General features: G+C 41.3%; 1 protein-coding gene across 2 annotated transcripts; it reads left to right on the top strand.

Annotated features, from left to right (window-relative positions):
- Positions 1–368: 368 nt before the first annotated feature.
- LOC308100845 (GTPase IMAP family member 8-like) lies at positions 369–19026 on the top strand. 2 transcript variants are annotated; one of them, XM_080449991.1, is made up of 8 exons: positions 369–1204; positions 2106–2227; positions 7118–7178; positions 7266–7979; positions 8405–9094; positions 14216–14334; positions 14750–15443; positions 17892–19026. In XM_080449991.1, the coding sequence occupies exons 3-8, from the start codon at positions 7148–7150 to the stop codon at positions 18059–18061; spliced, it is 2418 nt and encodes an 805-aa protein (XP_080306117.1). In that variant the 5' UTR covers positions 369–1204; positions 2106–2227; positions 7118–7147; the 3' UTR covers positions 18062–19026. The 2 variants fall into 2 exon arrangements, with proteins under 2 accessions (XP_080306117.1, XP_080306118.1); XM_080449992.1 differs by lacking the exons at positions 369–1204; positions 2106–2227 and adding an exon at positions 4165–4585.
- Positions 19027–20081: the final 1055 nt, after the last annotated feature.

The following is a 20081-nucleotide window of genomic DNA, read 5'->3' as shown; positions in this document are numbered from 1 at the left end:
TATATAGTATACATATATATATATTAGAGATGGTCCGATCGATCGGCCATGGATCTGATCGGCCGATATCAATGAAAATAATTTTATTGGGACATCCGATCAAAGGTAAATTCACCGATCCGATCGACTACGTATATATGTCAAGGATTTGTTATGGTCTGATTTACACTCCGGATCCGAAGGTGGCGGTGAAACGCTGCCTGCATACCAGCCGCCTTAAAAGAAGGAAGAAGTGTTTGTTATGGTCTCGCTGCACTGCTCTGCTGCATGCACGCAGGTTTGAACATGTCCGCGGAGTGGAACTTCTTTACAGTTTGTGAGATACTATCTGCAAAATATGCAAGGTAAAGTACCTCGTGGGGGAAACAAGCCAAATAGTTTCAACACGACAATTTTAAATTGGCACTTGAAGAAGGATCACACAGAGGAGCATGGGGATTAGGCTACCTTAAACGGACCGCAGAAAGTGAAAAAAGAAAGGCAGTGAAAACGCTGACACGGGCGCTGCTGGTGCAAAGAACTATCGAGAGTCCTATAACCCTAACGGTGAGAAGGCTAAAGGGATCACGAGAAAGGTAATAGAATTCATAGGCCTGGACGACCAGCCATTCAGTGTGGTGGAAGATATTACTCGCTCACGTTGAGCCTCGGTACGTTCTCCCTGGGCGCCAATACTTTGCAGACGTCGCCCTACCACAGCTACACCAGGATGTGTATACGCATCTCAAAAGCCTATTGAAAGAAGAAAATGTTTCATCAATAAGCTTCACTTGCGATATCTGGTGTTCGGACGTCAGTCCCATGTCATTTCTGAGTTTGACAGCGCAGTGGATAGATGCAGACTTCGAGCTGCATAAAGCGGTCCTGCATACACAAGAGTGCCCCGGCTCCCACACGGCTGCAAACCTTGCAACGGCATTTGAGAACATGCTCCAGACGTGGAAAATTTCAAAAGAGAGGGTTCATGTCATACTACGAGATAATGCCCGAAACATGGCAAAAGCCATGGAGGACGCAGAATTACCAAGTCTGACATGCATGGCCCACACTCGGTGATGGCTTTAAAACGTTTCCTGGCAAAGAAGTGGAATCGGATCATGGTGTGAAGATGACTAAAATCATCCCTGCTGGAAGCTGTGACCACAATATTTGCCGACATTGAAAATGAGCCCCTCTACATGTTGGAAACTATAATGGACCCAAGGTGAGAAAAAACGCATTTAGCCTAGAATCCTCCTATAATTTGACAAACCTCTGTAGTGGTGTAGTGCGTGGTGTAATGCGTGGTGAGGCCAAAATTGGTTCTGCCCGGTTCTCCTCAGTGGCTGGTGCAATTGATCTGAAATTGCTCACAGCCTTTGACCATTACCATGTGCATGCAACTACGAAGCCCGTTTTTCGATTTCACCAAATCTCAGCTGTTTATTAGAGTTTTTGTGTAAAAGAATGCCGCAATGGTTACGTGGCTGCCCAGCTATAGGACAAACTGCCTCCCAGGTTGCCAGATCATGTGCGCATATCCCCCCACAGATGCGTCGACTGGGTATGGACTAGTATTAATAAGTCAAATATAATAATTAACAACATAAAAGTTATTTAGATTATCCTAACACCACGATTTAGTAAAGAAAACATGTTATTATTAGCTTCTATTTAGCTTGGGTCTATTATTACGCACAGTAAAATAGTCAGTGTTGACTTAACTCAAGAGTATACAAATGGACAGTGGCGTAACGCAGAATCGCGGGGCCTCCCCGCGGGAGTTTCATGCAGCGCGCGTGCATGTGCGTGCAATTTCGGGTCTAATTCTGTCTAATTCGGTTCTATTTGACCAATATAAATCAACTTTTTTCTTTTTTTTTGTTGTAAATATATTTGTATCAGCGCAGGCGGGCCCCCCCCCCTGCTGGTGGGCCCCCCCCCTGCTGGTGGCCCCCCCGCACAGCATCACTTGCTACCCCTCCGTTACGTCACTGCAAATGGACCCTTATGGTGCACAATGCACATACTGTACAGTCCATGTTGGTCTAAAACAACAAATGCCAATGCTAAATAAAATGAATGTAACATTTTATTTTACTTTTTTATTTTATTTCAAATAAAAGGTACAAGGACAGATTTTATTCTGAAGCGCTGAAAACAAAAACACAGGGACTGCTTTTGGATCTGCTGAGCAGACAGGCAGGCCCAGACCAAGCACCCAGTGCTGCTAGTGCCAACGACACAGGTGAGCCAGCTGAGAAGGTGCCACGACCTGGTTCCTTGTCATCAATGTTTGGTGAAATCATGGAAGAAACCCCACAGGCCCATAGCGACATCACAGATGAATCTCTACCTCTCAGGGTAAATCCTCTGGAGTACCAGAACACCTGCAAGGATCGCTTTCCTGCGCTGCCTGGTCACTGTCGCAAGAGCTTACCTCTCTGCACCCAGCACGAGTGTGGATATTGAGTGCTTGTTCAGTGCTGCCGCCAACATCCTGAATGAGCGCAGGAACAAACTCTCTGCCGAAAAGACTGAGAAGCTGCTCTTTATCTCTTTATTAAAAAGAATCTGCCAACAATGATTAGAAGGCGTAGGCCTTCAGCCTAAATAATACTGCAACTTAGCTTAGTTTTTCCAGTTCTGTAAAGTTATTGAGATAGCAATAATGTGCAATAATGCCAGTTCAGTGTGCAATAATACCACTATAATGGCAAATGTTCAGAAGCATTTTATTACATTGTCAGTTGCCTGTATGCCATATTTCAGACCCTGTTTAAACCACAATAGAGGCTACTTTTGTTAACATCCTTAAGGCCTAAGAAATGTTAGAGAGTTAACAAGGTGCACTAATAATATGCCAGTTCAATGTGCAATAATGCAACTATGATACCAATGTTCAGAGGCATTTTATTACACCGTGTTTAGCCTATATTAAATAGGCTCAGTCAATAATGACTGAACTTTCAACCTTCAGCTCTTGCCAGTTCTTGAGTGCCCTCTAGGGGCCATTTTGGTGTATTGTTTTCCACGGTGCTGCTGTGAAGGAATAGTTAAAGATGGGGTGCCATGATATTTTTCAACCCTAAAACCTGATCATAAGGTATTATTATTATGTAAGGATTTTTTTCAAAAAAAAAAAAAAGCGTACAGTAAGTGTTAAAATGTTGTTTTTATGTGGACACGCCTCCAGTTCATTAAGTATACCTGGTTCTCACCTTAGCACCTCCTCCACCACCTTAGCACCACCCACCTGTCCTAGTCCCTCCTCCTCCTCATGCCCACACCTGTTGTGTTATGATAATGAGGGGGAGGGTATGGCTTTGTGATGTCACTAAAGCGCTGTTTCTCTATTGGCACGTTTGACCCTCAAGGTTTCAGCCTCCAGGAAGAAACTCCAAATAGTCAGAAGACATAAAACACCATAAAAACACCACCGGGGGGCTTAATGAAGTTCTATCAACCTCATAGACACATGAAAAACAGAAAAAGTGCAAAAACATGGCACCACCTCTTTAAAGTTCCCAGTGAGCCATAGTCGTCTATTAGACCTCTGTCTAAAACTGGGTTATAATTGGTCTAAAAGTGAAAGTTTTTTCAACGTCTATTCTTAGCCTAGACGTTGATTAGCTGTTTTTTAAGCGTCTATATTTAGACCGTTTATATTATAAACGTCATTTCAACGGCTATGATATAGACGGTCTATATATAGACGCTTAAAAAACAGCTAATCAACTCTAGGCTAAGAATAGACGTTGAAAAAACTTTCACTTTTAGACCAATTATAACCTGGTTTTAGCCTAGCCGTTAGACGTATTTTAGACGTCTAATAGCCCCAAAAATGCTCAGTGGGTTACTGCTATGCAGTAAATAAATAAATAGTAATACTAGTAAATAATTCTGCAAGATAAATACATAAATTAATTAATACATGCATGAGTAAATGAATTAACAAATACAAAAGTTAAATAAAATAAAAAATAAGTAAAAAAATATAAATAATAATATTGCCCCACAAGATCGGATCGGTGATCGGTATCGGGTGATCAGACCTAGGTGATCAAAGCTCAAAGGTGTAAAGCTCAGACAGAAAACAACCAGTGTTGCCATGTCCGCTTATTATAAGTGACTTCGGGCTTGTTTTTGTCTGACTTGTAAATATTAGTTGCGGGTTGTGGACTTGTTGGGCTTGTTTCTAAAGTGTAGCTTATTTGGACTTGTTTCCTAATGTTTTTATGTAACATTTTTTATACATTTTTAACAAATTAATAATATATATTTTGTGCCAGGGACCACCCATACAAGATTTGTGTAGTTAAAAAGTTTCAAACGTATTTCAAATATTCAAAAACTATTCAAGATATTTTTGAAAATAGCAGATACAAGCTCGCAAGTGAGCTTGTAGATCTGCTATTTTCAAAAATGGTTTGATTTGGGTGTTACATTAACCCCTCCCCCATGTGTGATCATGCTGCAGGCGCCATTATAGTCGCTTCTTTTGGGCTTGTTTTCCTATATCTGCTTTTTTCACTAAATCTGGCAACACTGCAAACAACTACCTGAGGAAGGCAATGACGCTTGACTTTTCCACTATGTAAAACAGGTTAGTATATGTGTGTTAAAAGTATCACAACTCATCTCAAAGGACTTAATTCAAAGTCTTCTTATGCTGTTTTGTCAAAGACTGATACAGGAAACTCTGATAGTGAACGATCTGACTGGGTACGTGTTGGTCTTATTCTGTTGTTTATTTTAGTTCTAGTACTGTAGCTTACATCAGCAGATATATATGTATATTTGGTTTATTGTTCACTCCGCCGGCTGGGCTGTTGGATTTTGTAATACAAATGTTGCCTAAGCTTTGAATGAAGAGAAGGCTCACACTTTCACTTTCACTTGAGTGCAAGCTTGCGAAACAAACCACAGTAGCCTACGTGGCGCTAATCAAAAATACGGTAGGGTATGACTTTGTCATAATTAGTATTGTTGTAGATGTAGGTGCATAATAAACAAGGCAAGTCAGGCTGTGTCTCAATGCAGCGTATTCACAGTAAGCAGGTAATAATATAGCCATGGTTCACATGACGCTTGTAACATGACTGTGTCATGGTATGACATGTGGCATGGTATGTTTCAGGGCTAGTAATGATACAACTGTGAGACAAAGTCACGTGAGGCAGATATATGTCATAGGCTCAGTACTTCCACAGGGTGGAGCTGTAGACTAAACCACCCTGTAACAAGTAACTGCACGAGCCCACTTTTTTTTATTTTTTTATTTTTTTTACTGTGGATGCCGTTTGAGGCAACCACACTAAAATCACAGTAGGCCTAAGTGTTCGCAGCTTTGGTTTGATTTCAACCAGTAACAATAATCTAATTCACTGTGTTGATCAAAAACCGGCAGAAGTGAATGTGTTTCAGTGCATGAGTTGACACATGCAGTTGAGTTTCCCGCTTGGGATGATTTGACAACTGAGTGCGTGTGAAGAGCGTCATTTGCGTGTGTCTCTCTCTGTCCTTAACAGGTGCATGAACTATGTAGTTACTAGGCACGTTTTAAAACGTAAATGTCACTGCTTTCGTGTCATTTTGGAATGTTATTGTTTTTGTACTTGTTTAGATTAGAGCTTCATGCATGTCCTTTACTGGATTTTTTTTACTAGGTAGATATTTGTGTAGAAAGGTCGAACCAGGGACTGGGGTCGCAAATTAGCCTCGGCTATAAACCCCATATACAATGCAACGGTTTCATGTTTTATAACTTGATTCATTCTTTTTTGTATTGTCCCTGTTAAATAAACATATAAAAATGAAAGCTGAAAAGCAGAAATTATAGGTGCGCGTCAGCTCTGTTCCACAGCGCTGTGGACTTGCACTGTTGACTGTTTATTCTAGTTCTAAAAGAGATAGGTGACGGTCCAGAGATAGGCGCATCTCTCGCTCCCTGTTGAGGACTCTATTGTTGAGGGAAGGCTCTGGTTGAGGGACGCTGCGCGTATTTACGCACGACGCACAGCAGCAATTCCATTGATCATGTATATCCCCAGATGGGTTGCCGATCAACATAGCTCTCAGCCAGCGTGGCATTTCATACATGATGAAATATAATACATTATGATAGATCCCATGATTCCTGAGTAGGGAGAACTGTTTAATGTTATACGTTTATAATAATGATAATTAAATAAGAGAGGGAGGGATTATATACTAGACATATACTGATGACATCAGGGCACTCCATATGAGCATAAATGGACACAGACACACAGACAGACAGACAGACAGACAGACAGACAGACAGACAGACAGACAGACAGACAGACAGACAGACAGACAGACAGACAGACAGACAGACAGACAGACAGGCAGGCAGGCAGACAGACAGGTTAAAAAAAAAAAGAGATAAACCCACAAATCCCCATAGCAGTAATGTATGGACCATGATGTAATAAATATGACATCATAGCATGGACTCCATATTTGGGCATGTCTGACACGGAACTCCCTATAGAGCGTGCCAAAAATCCTGAAGGGGGCGTCAACAAGTGTCTTTTTGTAGCGGCGGACATCTTTGAGGGGTAAAAACCAGATTGACTTAACATTGCCCAATGCCACGCCCCCCCGTGGTGATGACACGTTGGCACGCTTAAAAGGGATACAGACAGACGGGTACAACGGGTACTCTGACAATGCGTGGAATGGGTATTGCATAACAGCGGTGGGGCATGCATTTCCAACTTGCATCTTTCCCCCCATTCAACATATTGACTAATAATCCCTTCAGAGACATTCTTTTAAAGATGTGTCTTCTTTTATACATCTGACACATTATTTATTGGTCATTTAAAGTCCTGATCTGACTTGATTTTAAAATGTTATTGAATTGATTATTCTACTTTATATTCTGATGGTATGATTTTTATGAGCACAGTGCAGCAAATTCTTAAATGTTTTAGTTGAGGTGACAATACATTATTAAATTGAAGTGCATTAAAGAGAATAAAATAAAAGTAAAGTGTTCTGTAAATATGTAGTACTTTAACTGAGATAATGTATGTATATATGTATGTAGGTAGGTGCCACATTAGCATAATAATAACATAAATATTAATAATTGTGACTTATTTAACAGTTTTGTGGTTCAACAACAGCTGTAGACAAGATGTCCAGTGGAACATCAGCTTCCATCAGAGGTGAGTTCTATTAAAACAGACAAAGCAACAGACTGTTACTGGTAAATCTGTGATCTTTAAGAATATGATATTTATTTTTCCAACCAGGGAAGAACAGCGACCTGACAGATCTGAGAATTGTTCTGATAGGGGGAAGACGTAGAGTAGAACCCAGTGGAAAGAGTTCAGTAGGAAACATCATCCTTGGCAGAGATGTTTTTGAAACAAACACAAGAACAGCTAAGAGTGTCGTGAGACAAGAGGAAGTGTTTCGTAGACAGGTCACTGTGGTCGACACTCCTGGATGGATATCTCATTGTCCACTAGATCTGACCCCAAATCTGACTCAGTTAGAAATCATACAGAGTCAGTTTCTGTGTCCTCCAGGACCACAAGTCTTTCTCCTAGTGATGCCTTTGGAAATCCCATATGTAGGAACATGGATGTCAGTAGAGGAGCATGTGAGTCTTCTCTTCAGTGACCGAGTGTGGAAACACACTATTGTGGTGTTCACTGTAGCTGATCAAAACAAAATTAAACATGTGAGAGATCTCATTAGATCTCACGTTGAATTAAGATATCTTACTAAGAGATGTGAAGACCGCTTCCATGTTCTTAACATTACTGACCGAGGAGATGAAAGTCAGGTCAAAGCGCTGCTAGGGAAGATAGACCAGATGGTGACTAGTAATGATTGTCACTATGAGACAAAAGAACACATCTCAAAGGAACTGAAGGAGATGGAGAGAACGATCAGAAGAAAAGCAGAACAAAGGAGGGCAGGTGCTCTGAAACAAACAACTACACTTCAAAAGGACATAGGTATGTTTTGTTTTACCGTAAATTTCGGACTATAAGCCGCGACTTTTCCCCCATTTTTCGACCCTGCGGCTTATATAACGGTGCGGCTTATCTATAGATTTTTACAGCTAACGGCCACTAGGGGACCTCCTAAATCTATGGATTTTACACCCGCGGCTTATAGTCCAGTGCGGCTTATATATGTACAAATCATTCAATTTAGCTGCTGCGGCTTATATTCAGGTGCAGCTTATTTTACGAAAATTACGGTACTTTGTTAAGAAAGAATATTTCATGTTCATGTTTAGTTGATTTCATATACTGTACATTTTATTATTAGATATTAAGAGCATAGGCTGCATAGCTTATAAAAACAGGGACGTTGTGGCTTTGTTTATTAAACAAAAAGGTGTTATGTTGAAAGTAATCAATGTTTTTAATGACAGGAGGGACTGACCTCAGGATTTTGTTGTTTGGAAAGCAATGGTCTGGAAAGAGTTCAGCAGGAAACACCATTCTGGGAAGAAGTGTTTCTAAAACGAGTCCAAGGTCAGCGGAGTGTGAAGTAAGACATGGTGTAGTAGCAGGGAGACGTCTGACAGTGGTGGAATCACCAGGCTGGTTCTACAACAGTCAACTACGGGACACCTCAGAGATGGACAAACTGGAGATCCAGAACAGTGTGTCTCTCTATCCTCCTGGACCACATGCTGTTGTTCTGATGCTTCCCCTTGATGAAGCATTCACCAAAGCACATCGAGTTGCAGTAGAGGAGCACATGGCACTTCTGACAGAGAGAGTGTGGAGTCACACTATAGCACTGTTCACCTTCGGAGACTGTCTAGGAGACACAGGCATTGAGCAGCACATTGAGGCTGAAGGGGAAAACCTCCGCTGGCTTGTTGACAAATGTGGGAACCGGTACCATGTCTTCAGCAATGAGAAGACGGATGACACTCAGGTCACAGAGCTACTGCAGAAGATAGGAGAGATGGTAGCAGACAAAGAATATTATGAAGTTGATGGAGATGTTTCAGAGAAGTTGTCAGAGAGGAAGAGGGACATAGAGGAAGATGTCCAGACATTCATGACCAGGACAGACAGACAAAGAACTACTCTGAGAGCTCTGTTTGAAGGTGATGTTTCTAAACTCTGTCTGTCTGTCTGTCTGTCTGTCTGTCTGTCTGTCTGTCTGTCTGTCTGCCTGCCTGCCTGCCTGCCTGCCTGCCTGCCTGCCTGCCTGCCTGCCTGCCTGCATCTTATCAAACTGGCTAGTATTACTATTAATAATAATAACTAGAAGTTCGGCCCGCTGTGCGGGCCTCACCTCTAGCGCCCGCGCCCACGTAGTGCCCACTTGGTAGCGTATATCAGTGGCGTAGCGTCATGAGGGCCAGTGGGGCCATGGCTTGGTCAGTAAAGACCCTCTAGCGCGGCTGATATGTGGCATAGAGGGGCGGATTCAAAATCTCCAGAGAAAACATCCGTGGGCTCCCATTGGTTCACCGATCTGTGCGCCCGCCCTGCGCCCCTCCTCTTCCCCAAATGTGCATTATTGACTTGGGCCCAGGTAGAACCCACTTAAAGCCCGCATGGGCAAACCCAGTTAGGACTCACCCCAGTTAGGACTCACCTCGGTCCCACATAGTTGGGGCCCACCTAAGGGCCAGGTAGAACCTACTTATAGCCCACATGGGCATCCCAGTTAGGACCCACCTCGGGCCCACATAGAATTGCCTAGGTAGAACACACGTATATCCCACAAGGGCATCCAGTTGGGACTCAAGTGGATTGGCGTGCTGGCTGGAATGCAAACGCTGCGTCATACCTGTAGTGTGTAGTTTGATGTTGTATGTGTAACAGACATACCTGCAGTGTGTAGATTAATGTCCATATGAAAGTCAATGTCCAGCAGTGTCTTTTGTTTCTCCAGCAGAGTTTCTAGTGTCTCTATCTCTCTCTGGAAGAGGTTGCATATGAACTCTGCAGCCGCACTGAGGCGTTCCAACACAAACACTCTGACATTAAGCTGCTTCACACAACAAACATCAGCACCACGCTGCTGTTTGTCCAAAACACACAATATGTCCTCTCCCACCGACGTCATGCGTTCATTTACCTCGTTTATCCAGCTCTCACTGACTGTCCCCTAATAGGACCGAAATTATCTGAAATGACTACATTACCCATAATGCAGCCTAAACGTGTGTTGCACAGGGCGGACCTGCCATTACGTTAGTTACTGGAGTTGCTGTGGAGCTACAAATAGTTCTCCACAAGACACACAAGGCCACAAAATACACCATCTACAATGGACTAACTGAGCAGCAATATTAACATTCACCACACTAACGTTCATTGTTGACAAAGTGATTGCACAGCCGCTTCAGCCATGACAACCACGTTAGCTACATGCTAACGGTGAAAGTCTGTTAGTGTTAGCCGCATGTTCATGTTAAGCACCCCTGGGCACTAATCATTCAAATACAACGAACGCTATCACAGTAGTGGACATAAACATTGGTTACATTAGTAGCAGGCTGCAGTGACCTAAAAGTCTTGACAATATGAATGACAGGGCGATTTATTAGAGAAATGACGGTGATTGTGCTGTCCAGCTCAGCTCGCACAACTATCACGGAGCCCTGCCGTTGCTGCGTGTGACTGTAATGGCGGCAGCGAGCTGAGTGAGCGAGTATTCGATGCTGCTGCCCGAAACTGCCCTCAGCATGACACGACCAATGAGAGTTAGTGCTTTCGCTGTTGCTAAGATACAGTGTATGGCACATAGCGTCTCTGCCCCATAGCTTGTAGATCTCTCGCACATGATTGGCGTAGCCTGCGTTTCCAGGTCTGCCTTTTGTATAAGCGATCTTGGGCTTATTTGGGCGCGCTTTTGGGCTCGTTTGCACAGACCACGGCAGTGCTTGTTTCTTGCCCGTTTCACGGATGTGGCAACGTCAAAGAAGGCGCTGACTTTTTGTCGCAGATGAGGATGATTTGCTGTTAAAACGGACCATCCGGAAGTAAATTGCGAGCTGAATAGTATTGGGTCATAATGCGTTTGATATTAATTGTACATCGTGCAAGTACAGTAACGGTATGGGAAGCAGCTGGTGTTACAGGCAGAATATTTGACGATTTCTTTGTGGAAAGTGTGGAGTTAGTTGGGCCATGTGTCTGCTTGGAGACCCTCCACTACACTCGTGTACACTCCATGAGTGTGCTTGTCAATTAATGTGGCAAGATGTTAACAATAACATCGCTGGTAGTTTAAAATAATTAAAGTAAAGCAGCTGCTTTTTTTGTTTCAATATATTTATTAAACAAAAAGGTAGACAATACACCATGAGCATGACAAAACACAACATAACAATACAATAAAGACCAAGAACAAAAGGAAGACAAATCAAAAAATACATATTCACACCAAATACAGTATATAATAATCATCACAATATTGCTGCCAACAACATCTCTCCCATATTCTTTGAGACACACATACAGGTATTTCGGGGCGTGGTCGAATCTGCCATTCTTTCATTGCATTGGTGAAACAACACAGCTTTCACCATTGGAATTGCATTACGGAACGCACACATTGTTACATTTAGTGGGTTTATTTCGTCATAGTGCAACATATGGTGAAGTATTATAGTGCAGGTCATTGCAACAATCACCGATCTTGTGAAAAATGAAAACGGGACTGTAAAATATTTAAAACGTTCCCCCATTCTGCCAATAATCATTATTCTTTGAGACACATCCAGGTTTTTGCCGGGCCAAACTAGAGAATCACGTGACGTTGATCCCCTTCCCCTATTCGCTCATACTAGGACATGACATATGTGTAGGCAGAAGAATACGGCTCAGCCATTTGTATCCCCTCCCTCCCAATTAGTATGACAACTAAAGTGACATACATAGCCTACTAGTCTCTCCGTAAGAACCATGGGCTGAAATAGGGACTAAAGGGGGAGACAGATTCGTGACGTTTTGTCCGTCGAACTTTCCTCTAATTTTCTGTCGTCCGGCTGCGGACTGAACTCAACCCGACGTGCTTTCACTTTACGTTAGCCAGCTAGCTTACATAACTTCTCCCACATAGAAGTGTTGCCAGATCTTGTGAGAGAAATAAGCAACCAGGTCTATGAAAACAAGCCCAAAAGAAGCGACTAGGCCACATAAACGCTTACGCTTGTAGATCTGCTATTTAAAAAGAAACGTGAAATAAAATGTGGAATATTTTGAAGATTTTTGAAACATTCTAACAACACAAATACATATTAATTTGGGGGTCCATGACGTGAAAATATTTGAGAACCACTGGTTTAAATAATAATTAGCCCAAATCAGCAACTACACTTTAGAAACAAGCCCAAAAAAAAACGCCACCCGCAACTACCAATATTTACAAGCAACTACAATCAGCTTATAATCAGCGGACATCGAAACACTGTCCCGTGCTATATACTCTCGCAACTGCCATCTAGTGAATGAATAGGTAGGTATATAGGCCTATGCGTTCTTATAAACGTATTGGATTATGCTAGGTTAATAACGAGCGCACGGCCGTCCTCACCCCCGACACACGTGAAAACCCATCTACGTGTACTCTGAACGTGCCTTAAAGGAGAATTTTGGACTAAGGTTTTCTTACCTTTTCTATGATGTTATGATATCTTAGGATGAATGGGTACAGTAGAAAAATGTCATAACTCCATCCCGGGTCCGCCACAGCTTAAAACGTGCGCGGATAGGCCTTGCGTTAGATCGCATATTTTAGCTTTTTTTAATTATTTTTTTGTGAGATCTGATGTTCATAGTGACAGAACACTGTCCCAAAAAAAACAAACAAAAAAAACAAACAGAAGTCTCGCTAGACGACATTGAAATCTCGAGATTTCAATCTCGTCTAGCGAGACTTCTTTTTTCTTTTTTTGGGTTACATAGTGTTCTGTCACTATGAACGTCAGATTAAAAAAAATAAAATAATAAAAAGCTATTAAAATATGCGATCTAGCGCCCGGTGAAGTTGAGGGGCGGTGAGGCGAGCGGGCGCGGTCCCGTGAAATTTTTGCGCGCATGCTCATTTGTGCACATGCGGGCTGCAAGAGCTGGATTGTGGCGAGCTTTTGTTTTCTCCGCACCGCGCAGGAGGACAAAACAACAATGATCGCGGCGCGATCACGGCTGATCCGAGCGGTAACGCCCGCGTGGACCGCTTTCCGTCTGTCACGACCTTAAAGGGATATTACACTTTCAAAAATACTTTTGGTCATTTTATCGTCTACTCAGGCCTTTGTGAACCCCCCAGACAGTTTTTAAGTTGCTTGATTCAGTATTTAGATATTTCATATTCATTTTAACAGACACGCCCCCTTCCTATACAAACCCATTGTAACTTCAAACTTCATTTTAACCATGTTAGATTCATCAAAAACACCCGTCCTTGGTTCTGGTGACTCACCCTGCCCTCCTAATGCGTGAGGGGGCCGTGTTTTTCCGATCATTTTTTTCATTTATTTTATTTAATTTTTTTATTGTATTTAATTTTTTTCATTTTCCAAATTATTTTTTAAAAATAAATGAAAAGAGTACTTGAAAAAACACGGCCCCCTCGCGTATTAGTGGGGTGGTATGAGTCACCAGAACCAAGGACGGGTGTTTTTGATGAATCTAACATGGTTAAAATGGAGTTTGAAGTTACAATGGGTTTGTATAGGAAGGGGGCGTGTCTGATTAAATGAATATCAAATTTCTAAATACTGAATCGAGCAACTTAAAAACTGTCTGGGGGGTTCACAACGGCCTGAGTAGACGATAAAATGACCAAACGTTTTTTTGAAAGTGAAATATCCCTTTAAGTCTGTCATGTTTTTTCTGCCAGACAAATTTAGAAATCAAAGCAGCCTTCAAAGCATGACAAATTCATGGTAACTTTTATGTTTATTTGTTTTGTATATTGTTGGTGTGGGAACACATACATTCTTTATATTATGGAGACTTTATTATTATATTTTATGGAGCTTTACAATCAAATGTTTTATGACAAATCTTCGGAAGAATCTTCAGAGATTCGTTCATACCTTTTCAACATATTTACATAATTGATCACATGAGTATAATATTAACCGAGTGATATATTAGTTATACTGTTCTGCGATCAGTTCAGGCAGAATTGTTTGTAATAATTAATATAATTCAATCTCTGAATCCAGGCCCTAAATAACTAATGTCGAGTTACTGTCTAACAGGAGAACATCAGAGTCTACCAGATGTGAGGGTGATGTTGGTTGGAGGAGAGCAGACTGGGAGAGGCAATGCTGGAAATGTCATCCTACAGACAAATGTGTTCAGAGAACCTGCATTCAAGGTGTGTCATATTATGAATGAATTTGATGTTATAATAAATTACCTCAAAGTAAACAGTAAAGAGATTTTTTAAAGAGAGGGATTAGATGAGATACCTGCATTAAATTGAAATGTCTTTGATATTCTGGTAAAAAGTTAACAGTTAAGGAAGCTGAACGCTAGTGTGGAGGGGCTCTTTTCTTACCATTTCACAAATGGAAAATTGGGACAAAAATGTTCAGTCGTGATATTTTCTTTTTCCTAAAGAACCAACTATTCCATATAGTGCATTACTGTTCATTTATTTTTTGTAGTGTTGCTGTGGCACTGTTAGACAAAGTGATGGGGAATAATACATTCAGTGTGTTCATCCCTACCCAGGATAGAAAGAAGATTTCAAATATTATGACTAATATCCAGTAAACCTCATATTCCAGGAGTTTAAAATCCAGAATAAACTGACAGAATGTGTCAGACAACAGAGACAAGTTGCTGGAAGAAATGTGAGTATGGTGATCTGTCCAGACTGGTCGACTACAACTCCATCACAGAAGATGAAAGACGACCTTCAAGGAAGTGTGACTCTCTCTTCTCCTGGACCCCATGCTGTCCTGCTGAATGTTTCAGTCATGTCCAGCTTCTCTGAAGCTGACAGGAGATCAGTGAAGGAACACATTGAGTTGCTGGGGGACAGAGTCTGGAAATACGCTCTGATTCTGTTCACATGGGGATTCTGGCTGGGAGGGAGAAGTATTGAGGAGTACATAGCGTCTGAAGGAGAACCTCTGAGGTGGCTCCTGGAGAAATGTGGCTACAGGTACCATGTTCTTGATTTCAACAAGTGGGACATTTCAGAGGTAACGGAGCTGATGGAGAAAATAGAAGACGTAGTGACGAGGAACAGAGGACACTTCAGGGAGGGACATGGGACAAGACAGGATGCAATGTTTAACATACTGCATGGAATGCACAGGTATTCTCCTGAAGAATGGAACAGACGAGAGGAAGAATGGAAGAAGAGAGAGGAGGAGATTATAGAGAGGATGTTGAAGTTAGTGGTGACGGATCCAGAAGAACCAAACCGACCACCTGTGAGGAGAAGACACAGCAAAGAGTACACTAATCCAAGTTGTGAGTATCAATATTATTGACTGCTAACAGACTACAATGTGATCTATCTTACAGTGACTTTTCTAAACGTAACATTTCTTCATCAGATAAACTCTGAAATGAGGATAACATTTAACACAAAAAAGTGGCATAGGCTTTAACAACGATTCGTCTTTCACCAAGTGTGCATATAAACTGAAAACCGTTTCCTTGCCCAATGCAAAAATTAAAACAATGGGCCTCATGCAGCAATAAGTTCCTAATGTTTCCTGAAGTGAATTCCTAAGAGAAGTCGAGTCGGATTCATGAAACGTTCCTAAAAGGCAGAATTGTTCGTAACTATGTTCTTGATGATGATGAATCCCACTTGAAGGGGTGTGCCAGTTCATCCTACCATAGGGAGCCGCCCCACCAATCCCCATATAAGGCATGACTGCATGGCTCTGCCTGCAGTCACACCTGTGTGTGATTGCTGCACACAGAAATCACAGGAAATCACACACAGAAATAAAATTGAGAGAATGAAGTAAAGAATACCTAAACTATAAGTCTAAAGATGGTTGAACACCAGACTCCAAACATAAAAATAAATTCATTAATAGTTCTGTGGAGGTACTTCTGAAGTGAACAGCAAATTATTTTATTTAATTAATTAATGTATTTTATTATTTCTCTCACATTAATCAACATATCACCACTAGACATCAATGTAAATTTTCTGAAATTAGCTGTTAAAAATGTTATCCATATTTCATGTTCAGGAGTAGCGTTAGTAGTGGATATAAAAAAATATATTACTGAAAGCTGGTGGGTGGATATGGAGGGTCTTTAAGGTAGCAGCTGCTTGGTATGTAATGGGGTGGAAATAGGGGTGTGGTGGGTGATAGGGTGGTGCAAGGAGGGGTTTAAGGGGCTGTGTGGGGGGTATGGGGGTGGGTATGACGGGTGGGTATAGGGGGGCTTTCAGGTAGGAAGGGGAAGGGAAAATGGTGGTGTGGCGAATGTCGGGGATATGGGGGTGGGGGTATGGGGGGGGGGTGAGGGTGGGTTGGGTGGAGGGTTATGGGGTGGGTAGGGTATGGGGCTTGGGCTTCAACTCACCCGGGTCCGTTGGGTTAGATTCTAATTTTAGACCTGTTGAAAACTCTAAAGCTTTTTGTTCTCATACATTTTCATGTCAAGGACCCCCAAATTGACATGTATATGGCTGCAGACCCCCACCTGAACACATTTTCTACCAGGGAAAAAAATTCAAGATTTATCAAAATGTTTAAAAAATAGCCGACCTTCAAGCTCAAAATGGCCAGTAATGGGACGCGTTCTGAGCTTGTAGATCGGCTATTTTCAAACAAAGTATAAAATAGGGTTAAAGTGATTAAACTGTTCCTCGGTTGCTGTGGACCCCCTGGAACTCCCTCAAGGACCCCTGGGGGTCCCCAGACCACACTTAAAGAACCACAGCTCTAAAGATATGATACAAATATTATTGTAATTTAATCCTATATTATACAACTGTAGAATTGAAGAAACTTTGAGAATAAATTATTTTTGCATGAACATGTCACACTTAAGAACTCAAAGGCCACCCTAAGAGTGCTCTTCAGTGTGTGTAGATTCTGTTCTTACCTAAGAACAGATCACAGCTAAGAAAACAAATAGCGTATACCAAAATCTTCTTAAAAACTTTTAAGTGGGTCTAAGAAGAAATGTCTTCTTAAGAAAGTGTGCGTAAATTCTGTTCTTACCTAAGAACAGATCACAGCTAAGAAAACATTGGAGTATACCAAAATCTTCTTAAAAACTTCTTAAGTGGGTTTTAAAGAAGAAATTTCCTCTTAAGAACGGTTGCTGCATGAGGCCCATTGTGTGTAATTAGTTGGCTTGTTTTGCAGGGAGCACACTCACCACTTTTGTGTGACTCTAACTACTTCCACATACTAACAATTTTTTTTTTACACTTTTATGTTCAACTATCTTTGGATTTTGATTGACTTTAGGGACCAGCTGAGCTATGACCTGGTCAAAATTCTAGCGTCCCAAAGTGCAGCATTTCCCTGCTATTTAAAGAGCACATTCGATAGTAGATTGACCTATGTGGGTTCGCAATGCACGCACATCACATTGCTTGCAAAATCCATCCAAATGGCAGACAAACTATTTTCAAGTACTTGGTTTTTCATCTTATTCTGTTCAATATTTTTTATATTTTTCAAGCTAACTTGAACTCAAATGCTACTTCAAGTTCTGATCAATGTATTTATGCTTTAAACTTATGTAGTCCACTCAAACGCAATTTCTACAAAACCTATTTACGCTTTTACATCAATATCACTATTTATTTTATATCTATTACCGATATTATGAACATAGTTTGTATTTGTATTAAGCGAGCCCACGCAGTTTCACCAGGCACTGCTTTTTCTAGTTTACCATTGTAAATATCTTGTTGTCTGTTGTCTTCTGTTCCAGTGAGTGGGGGAACACCATCTGAAACAGGAAGTTCATACTACTGTGCACCTGACAAGGTTTTTGATTGGCTGAAGAGATATCCTGCTCACTCTTCAGGATGTTTCACCATGACTGATGCTCCCAGCGAGGCAGACACTGATATGATGAGCGTGAGAGATGAAGATGTTTGATAGATGAAACTATAGTTTGACAACATTCACACACATTCTAACTCATATTTCTTTCATGAACAGAAATATATGTATCTCCAAAATAAGTCCTATTGTGCAGATGTACAGCATGAGTACAATTAGATCCACCCAACTGTCATTTCATACCGTCTTGTGTAAAATTTCAAATCAGTAAAATAATAATTATAAATACACCCCGGCATACGTAGGCAAATGGGGGTCCTTTTAGGAAGCTTATTTACTTCACTTTTGGACTATTTCAAGACAATGAAAAGCCAACTGAACACAAGCACAAATTATTTTAAAAAATTACTCGTACAAGTACAGTCCATTCGCTATGCATATATGACCATAGTCAGGGTTTAATATGATGATTACTTATCATTGTTGTATCAATAATAACACAGAGCAAAGGTGTCAAACTGGTGGCCTGTAGGACAGATGCGGCCTGTGACGGGGTCCAATCCGGCCTGCGAAATGAATAATTGATAAGAAGAAAGAAAATCCATAACAATGTATTCTGAATCTGTACGACAGCCATCCAAATGCCTTTCTCTCCCTACTGCTGTAGCCTGCTGCACCAGCACTTCATATGTAGGTATTGATGATGCAAATTTATATTATTATATTATATTGCTTAGCATTGATTAGTTTGTGTTGCTAAAGTTTGAGAGCTGAGAACCAGAACCTCTTTGCTGATAAGGCCGGAATAGGGAGTTCAGGTCGGCAGGTCACAGCTGCCAGTAAGTCAGTGGCCCCTTTGTTTTATGGCCGTGCAGATGAGATATGTTTTAGCACTAACAAGCTCAGGAGAAGACATCAAATGAATTATTGTTTTGCTGTAGCCAATTATGAGCTGAACGTCAGGGAAGAGCAAGCCAGTCTATCTTTGTGCCTTGCCGGAACAACATATCTGATGTGTGAATGTTACAGTGCTGTAAATAAATCTTTCTATTACCATTTGATATTGCATCTTGAGTCAAGGTTTATCGTATATTTTGAGAGTTTCTAATTCCGCTAGACTTAACGACTGAAATCCATAAATTGTAAGCAAGGATTTCCATGTCAGTATACTGCAGGTAAAACAATAAAACAGTAATAGACGGTAGCTAACTATTCCACGGTGCGTGTCTCCACACAAACACCAGTCTGTCCAGCTATCAGAGAGAGACCCTCTGTTTGCAGTCAGTGCGTGTCTCTCAGGGGAATTACGACATGCATTTGCATTCAACAAAACCCCAAGAAAAGGACAAAATCTTACAGCTGAGCAAAATGAAGGCTGTTTTTTCCCCAAACATTAAGAGCACACTAAAGTTGTGTAATCCAGTTAGCTGTTGTCAAAAAGATCATTTCCAAATTCACAATTTAATTGCACTGTCTTTCTCTTGTTTGTTAGATCTCTTTTTTTCCTCTCTTGCTGCAACACAAAATATCCACAAATATAAATATCCACTTTCTTTTCTTTTCTTTTCTTTTTTAATAACAATCTGGGTGTTTTCTCAGGATCATCCTGTAGCTGTAGATTTCAATGATACAAACATGTAATCTTTAGGTTTTTGTAGCATTGACAGGGTCCATCTGTAGACCAGGATTTCCGCTAGGCATTTTTTGGGCCGGCCACCATGGCCGACAGGATTATATTTTACCGGCCAAAGAATACATTTATCGGCCATATTATAATTAACGTCACATGCGTGTTTGCACTGCATACATGCACCCAAGTGATCATTACACCTTGTTACGTTAGAGCTGCGCTTCTTTCCACTTTATCACAGATGCAATCTGTTCCTGTTTTTATATATAACTAAATTATATGATCTACTATATCATGCAGAGATGTCGCTTGCCAAAAATGAAATACAACTAGAAAAAGTGCTCCTCGGAGCACAGGTCTCCGCCAGGTCAGGTAGGCTATTGTGGCCTCCTGGTGGCGCTATAATGGGCCAATGTGAAAAGGGTGCCATTTCTTCTTAGGCCTTGCACGACAATCGGACACTGACTGCATTCATGATTTGAGACA

Source organism: Gymnoscopelus braueri, assembly GCF_963280865.1.
Source record: "Gymnoscopelus braueri genome assembly, chromosome: 14".
Taxonomy (NCBI): domain Eukaryota; kingdom Metazoa; phylum Chordata; class Actinopteri; order Myctophiformes; family Myctophidae; genus Gymnoscopelus; species Gymnoscopelus braueri.
This window is presented reverse-complemented; position numbering and strand designations above follow the sequence as displayed.